At 29.4% G+C, this 7,161-nt stretch overlaps 1 protein-coding gene across 23 annotated transcripts; it reads left to right on the forward strand.

The window, feature by feature from the left end:
* Positions 1-2,427: 2,427 nt before the first annotated feature.
* LOC126706446 (organ-specific protein S2-like) lies at positions 2,428-4,165 on the forward strand. Of its 23 annotated transcripts, none has more exons than XM_050405909.1 (4): positions 2,428-2,567; positions 2,917-3,499; positions 3,575-3,649; positions 3,722-4,165. In XM_050405909.1, the coding sequence occupies exons 1-4, from the start codon at positions 2,466-2,468 to the stop codon at positions 3,973-3,975; spliced, it is 1,014 nt and encodes a 337-aa protein (XP_050261866.1). In that variant the 5' UTR covers positions 2,428-2,465; the 3' UTR covers positions 3,976-4,165. The 23 variants fall into 23 exon arrangements, with proteins under 23 accessions (XP_050261866.1, XP_050261876.1, XP_050261875.1 ...); XM_050405919.1 differs by lacking the exon at positions 3,575-3,649 and adding an exon at positions 3,500-3,574 and having other exon boundaries at positions 2,917-3,424; XM_050405918.1 differs by having other exon boundaries at positions 2,917-3,424.
* Positions 4,166-7,161: the final 2,996 nt, after the last annotated feature.

Below are 7,161 nucleotides of genomic sequence, written 5' to 3' on the forward strand. Positions count from 1 at the left end.
CAGAAGTTTTCTTTTTGGCCCACCAAAAAACAATCTCTCCAAATTGGAGAGAAAATAGGAAAGAAAAGAGGAACAAAATCTTTGGACAAAAATGTCCTCCTAACAACATTTCTTTGTTGGTTAGTTCTTTTCATTTTTGTCATTTTCCCATTTTTGTTTTTGTCTAATTCTTCTTCAGTTCTACACTTCTACTACATTTCGTTGTTTTTTTCTTATCTGTTTTGGATTATTGGGTTCATCTTCTTCTTTTTTTTAATGAAAGACTCAACCATACACTAAAAAAAAAAGTATAATGTTTTTTTTTTAATATATATATATATATATCTAATAGAGGCATGATAGTAAATTTATACAAATCACATTTTTTTATTTTCTAATTTTTCTTCTCAACCAAATAAAAGACTCTTCAATCCTTCCAGTTTTCCATCACCTCAATCAAACACCATGAGAGAAAGCTAAAATCTTTTCTATTTCTCTACTTTTTCCATTCTTTCATTATTTTCTATTATCTCACTTTTATTACCCTCCAACCAAACAAACTCTAAAAAAAAAAAATCAAATTTAGGGTCCGTTTGGAATCCGCTTATTTTGCTAAAACTAAAAACTTTTTGTTGAAAGTACTATAAATAAAAGTAAAAGTTAGCTGAAATAATACAATGAGACCCAAGAATAATACCAAAAAAATGTAATGAGACTCATGAATAGTAGTAAAAATAAGTTGAATAGTAAAATAAGTTGTCAAATATAATCTATCCAAATGCACCTTAGTAAGATTTGGAATCAGCAAAATTTTTAACCTTAAAGTAATTAGGGGCCCGATTTGCTCAAGTAAAAAAATGTGATTGGTGCTAAAAAAATTTATAATAAAAAAAGAGAGTAAAATAATTTGATTTTTTACTATCTTAGAAGGCATTTGGATTCAACTTCTACGTCCCACATTTTGCATTTTCGACTTTTTTTTTTTTTTTTAAACCAGCGCCTATTGCACTGTTCATGGGACATGAACAATGCAAATAGGTAAATGAATAGTGTTTTTGGTGTAAATAGTAATCCAGAAATTATTTTTTTATTGTTTTCAATTTTCAGCAAAATAAGCGGTATCTAAATGCACCCTTAGGGTCCGTTTGAAATCCGTTTATTTTGCTGAAACTGAAAATTTTTTGCTGAAAGTATTGTAGATAAAAATAAAATTTAGCTGAAATAGTACAATAAAACCTATGAATAATATCAAAAATAAGTTAAATAGTAAAATAAATTGACAAAAATAATCTTTGCCAAACAGGCACTTAATAGTTTCTTCAATCCGTATATTTTTATCTCTTACAATAATAAAATATTCCCAAGCCGCCCATGAAAATCACGAGGACAATTATCATGTATGGGTTTCCAATTGAAAACAAAGTCATCTCAGTTCTCTTGCCAAGCATTCTCTCAGCTGCATGTAACAAGTAAATTATATTGCTTGTATTCTATTGTTCATCACTTGAATTTCATTTTACATTAGCACTATGTTTAGGAGTTTATAAATAAATAAAATGGACAGAAATAGAAAATAATGAAAATGAAGGGAAAATAATTTGCTTAGATGCTTGAATGGAAATGAAGCAAAAGTCTTATTTGGGGTTGAATGAAAATGAATATTTTTACTACAACATAAAATTTTAACAAAAAAAAAACATAGGTATTATGGAGATTTCAAATAAAAATTCATTAAAATATATACTATGCCCTCTGATTCCTCCTAATTTTAGAGGGATTAAAATGGATTTAAGTGGGAAATAAATGGAATAAAGTCCCAAATAAGAAATTGAAAATAAAAAATAATATATATATATATATATATTCTTAAAAAAATTTATTTTCATTCCATTCCTCCCCCATCAACCTCTCCCAAATACTTGATAATGAGATAACAAATCAGTGAATGGAGATCAAACCTATGATCTTATAGTCTCATAGTATATTTCTTTTTACTTTAAGGAGTAGCCTAGCCAGATTTCTCTAGGACATGGGATTTATAAGGTTTAGGAATCCTTCTAGCAGTTATTAGGAGGGAAGAGGCAGAGAGAAGTCTATTAAGTTTATGTGTTTTAGTTTAACAAGAGGGAGTCTCTCCCATTCTTTTAACCCATTGTTTGTCAACTAAACTATTTGATACTTTATTTTGCATGATTTCAATGCAAGTGAAACTGCCACTGCGCAAATGTCTTTTCACTTTTGTTTGTTGGAAGTCTCGGGCCATGCACACTATGATTATCTAAGAGGGGGGTCCCAATTTAAAAAAATAAAAATAAAAAACCAAATTAAAGCAATGGTCCCACTATTAATATATTACTGTAAATTGTACTGGCATGACCAGAATTATTGATTTGATTTGATTAATCCCTCCCCAATTCTTTAGGATTCAGTCATTTTCAAAGAGAGAAAATTCTCTTTTGTACGTTGCCTATAAATAGCAAGGGCTAATGAATCTTCTATGCAGATTAAAAAGAAGCAACTACTTTGAATTAATGACAGTAGACATGGAATCTCGTTTTGCATGGCTGACTCTCTTCTTACTTCTCTTGGTAAGGATATGAAATTTGTACTTTGTTAGTTTTTTGTTTTTTGAATCATGATTATAGAAAATGTTTGGTTTCAAAATGGTTTGGAGGTATCTTGCTCCAACTCATAATATGACAATTAAAAAAATAATCTAACAATATGTAGTTTTAGTCATATATATATATATATATATATATTTTTTTTATGAGACTTGTAATTTGTTTAAATAATACACATGTATAATCTTTTAAATAATTATGTAATGGATTTGAAAGATAATTTCAAACTAGTTTGTAACCAAATTTTGTTTATACGATTATATGGTCCTAAAAGACCTTGTAATTTCTGACTTTTCTTTTTGTTGTGGATCAGTTTGCAAATACCATAGAATCAAGAAAGGATCCAGGACAATATTGGACTAGTGTCATGAAAGATCAACCAATGCCAAAAGCAATTCAAGGCCTTGTTCATTTGGATTCATCGCCATCTAAGCTTAGCAAGAATGACAATTGCCACACATCTGAGGGGGCAATAGGCAAGGACCAAGGTGAGAAACCTTATGTTAAAGATTTTGAGCCGAGACCTAGTGTCACGGTTTATGTTAATGATGTTGGTCTTGAAACAAAGAATTTTGTTAAGGATTTTGAGCCAAGACCTAGTGTTTCAGCTTATAATAATGATGTTGGTCTGAAGACACAAAAGAAATTTGTCAAGGATTTTGAGCCAAGACCTAGTATCACAGCTTATGTTAATGATGTTGGCCTTGAAACAAAGAATAATTTTGCTAAGGATTTTGAGCCAAGACCTAGTCTCACAGCTTATGTTAATGATGTTGGTCTTGAAACAAAGAATAATTTTGTTAAGGATTTTGAGCCCAGACCTAGTGTCACAGCTTATATTAATGATGTTGGTCTTAAGAATCAGAATAAATTTGTTAAGGATTTTGAGCCGAGACCTAGTGTCACAACTTATGTTAATGATGTTGGTCTTGAAATAAAGAAGAAATTTGTTAATGATTTTGAGCCGAGACCTAGTGTTACAGCTTATGTTAATGATGTTGGTCTTGAAACAAAGAAGAATTTTGTTAAGGATTTTGAGCCCAGACCTAGTGTCACAACTTATATTAATGATGTTAGTCCTGAAACAAATAATTTTGTTAAGGATTTTGAGCCAAGACCTAGTGTCACAACTTATGTTAATGATGTTGGTCTTGAAACAAAGAAGAAATTTGTTAATGATTTTGAGCCGAGACCTAGTGTTACAGCTTATGTCAATGTTGTTGATCCTGAAACAAAGAAGAAATTTGTTAATGATTTTGAGCAAAGACCCAATATCTCAGCTTGCAATGATGATGATGTTGGTTCTAAGGATGAGAAGCCATTTGTGGAAGACTTTGAGCCAAGACCAATTGCTTCTGTTTATAGTGAGTGATAAAGGAGGATAAAATATGTGCAATTTAGGGATTTTATGTAAAATATTCTGCAATTGAATAAGTATGGAGCCCAGGGAAAAAAGGCTATGTAAAAGGGTTCTTATGTCCTAATTGCACAACATGTTGGCTACTATGTAAACTTTGTGTGCTGATGAATATTAAATGAAGCTATCGTTATGGTTTGTTCCATCTCTTCTTTTTTTTTCATTTGTTTGTTTGTTTTATTTTGGTAATGCAAGTGAAAAGAGAAATTAACGATGAATTAAAAGAATCCATAGTTCCATACTCGACTTAAATATGAATGTGAAACCTATGAACATAAGATGGGGAAGGAGCATAAAATGAAAATTTGTTAGGCTTACACTCACTCAGGTACGAAGACATAATTATACCGTTGAGGGGCCAAATCATGAAAAAAAAAAAAATTTGACCGTTCAAAAATAAAAAATATATTAATATATAAAATATAAAACTAGATTCTATATATTAATAAGTATTAGCAAAATACACTTAAATAAAAAGACAAATATAATAATAATAATAATAATAGGTGAAATTGAGAGAAACTCAAATTAGAATTCCAAATTAAAGTTTCAATTTTGGGTCATGTGTCCTAAATTATTTATTTTTAAAGAGTTTTATTTCTTAATTTTAGAATAAAATGTGGGACTACATCATAAATATTTATTCAAGTGAGTTATTAAGTACAAAAACCAAAGAATCTAGAATAAATAAATTGTAAAAAAAAAAGTGCTTCACAATAATTTAAAAAAATAGACAATTCACATTTTATACCTAATAATATCCTTACAGATTTTTTGAAAGAGTTAACAAAATATTAAAATGACTATTTATAGTATTTAAATTATATATAAGAATTATATTATGCATCTTATTGTATTTATTTTTAAGTGAATCCATGCATATGCACAGAGTTATAAGCTAGTTGTTATAATATATTTCACTTTAATCATTTATGAGGAGGTCAAAATGAAATTTGACGTATTTTTATAAAAATCATCTATGATTAATTTGTAATGAATTTCACAATAATTTCCCTTCTTATATACAAAATTAAAGAGTTTTTATTAAATCACCTTCCATTTGGTTAGTTTTTGACAATATTTATGGTTGAAAATTCTCATGTCATAATTGCAATAAAAACGTTAAGCATAACCACTTTAAATAAATTAATGAGTTATTGATTTCTAGTTTTTACTAGTCACTAACTCAATTCTTAAATATCTGACATGTTTTTAAATAAATTAATGTCAAACTACATTGTGCTTCTAACGAGTTGCATTTTTCAATAGCATTTTGACATGATATGTAAAGTCATGAATATAAAAGTTATTTACCGACAAAAAAATATTAATTTTTTTTATTTATGTGGGGTACCTATAAAATGGTTTCATAGTGGTAAGTAAAACATCTCATCAATTGAGACTGAATTTTTCGATAACTAATTGAGGGGATGAAACAAGACGAATGACATCAAGTCATCGCATGATTTTTAGGTAAACTCTATGAATAAAATTAGAATAATTTTCTATATGATTCAGGAAAGCACAATATTTTACATCCTTAAATTTCTTCTAATTCATCAACAATGAAGACATTATATCTTAGAATTTCAAATGAGTTATTAAATAGAAAGCATGGTAGATTAAAAGTTGAATCTTTATAGGCATATTTATTATCTCATTATCATATATCCAACATTTCTTTAACTAAAAAACCAATTAGCTTTGTCAAATAATAATTTTTTTATAAATAAAATAAAATAAAATCCAAAGACAAAAATAAGGAAAAAAAAACACTCAAACAATCTTTTAGGTAGAGCAAAACAGAGTGATATACTTTAAATCCCAGTGCTAATTAAAACTTTAACTTTAGTCCTAAAAAATAACTAAAAGGTCGTGATAATCACAAATGTAGTTTAGAATGTTCAGGTGACCATTTTATTTTTGGGGTTAACTTTCAATTTAGTGGGTTAGCCTTCAATTTTTTAATGATACAGATTTAGATCTAAACTTTCAAAGTTTACACATACTATTTTTTTTCCCTCTTTTTGGAATAGGTGGTTGCCCCCATTGGTCAAAGAATAGCTATTTCTTTGCTCACATTCTTCCAAATTTTTTTAACAGGTACAGGATGACTTGCAACTTATTACATTTGTTCCATAATTATTCTTTTTATTACTAATAAATCAAGATACTAATAGGTTTCTTTTTCATATAGGCAAGATTTAAATATAGGTTTGTTATCCAACAACAAATAATTTTACCAATTAAGTTTGGTGGAACCTTCAACTCACGCGTTTCTTTTACTTGCTTGGTAGAAGCAAATTTTTTTCCTTGTGAAAACTTTGTGTAGGGGGTCAAACCTAACAGGCCTAGAAAGAATACCAAACCAAGACCAAAGATTGAAAGACTAAGGAACTAAGGCCGTAGACCAAGCATTAAGGTATGAAACAATCACCATCTCAATATGGCTTGGTTGCCAGCCTATAGATCCCTTCCTTCTGATCGATCGGTAAATATGATTATTCTCAAAAAGAAGGGTTTATTCTCCTTCGCATCCATATTTATTAGACACAATTAACAAGGCGTTTAATGCTCTTATACTTGTCCCACCTGCTTGTAGACTGGGGCTGCTACCATCTTTTAACTAACCTTGGAGGACAACAAGGCAGATCTACTACCTAATTTTAGGACAAATTCTTGTCCAAAAAAAAAAAATTTGATAAGCAAGGTATGCAATGCAAACTTTATGCATTGCTATTCTATCATTTTCACTCCTAGTTATTGATATAGCCATCGGAGCATGCTAGTCCATCTCTTGAGATGATCAGAGCCAAACAAAGACTTCTCTTGCTTCACAAATTACTTTTTGTGTTATAAAGCACTAGCATTGAGGGGGTGTAAACACCCCCCAATTGCTATTTTACAACCAAAACATCAAAAAATATGCTCCATTCAAGGATGGGTTTGTATAATTTTTTAGAACCTGTGAACAGTTGGTTCTTATATATAGAATGTAGCAAGAGATGTAAAACAAAATATATTATTTTAATTAAAAATATCTGAAATTTCTCTCTTTCAATCACACGCCATCACCTCTCACCTCTCATTCCCATTTCTCTTCTTCCTTTCTCTCTCCCCTCTCTCTGTTTTGGTGTCTCT

This window comes from Quercus robur, chromosome 11, assembly GCF_932294415.1.
Source record: "Quercus robur chromosome 11, dhQueRobu3.1, whole genome shotgun sequence".
Lineage (NCBI taxonomy): Eukaryota > Viridiplantae > Streptophyta > Magnoliopsida > Fagales > Fagaceae > Quercus > Quercus robur.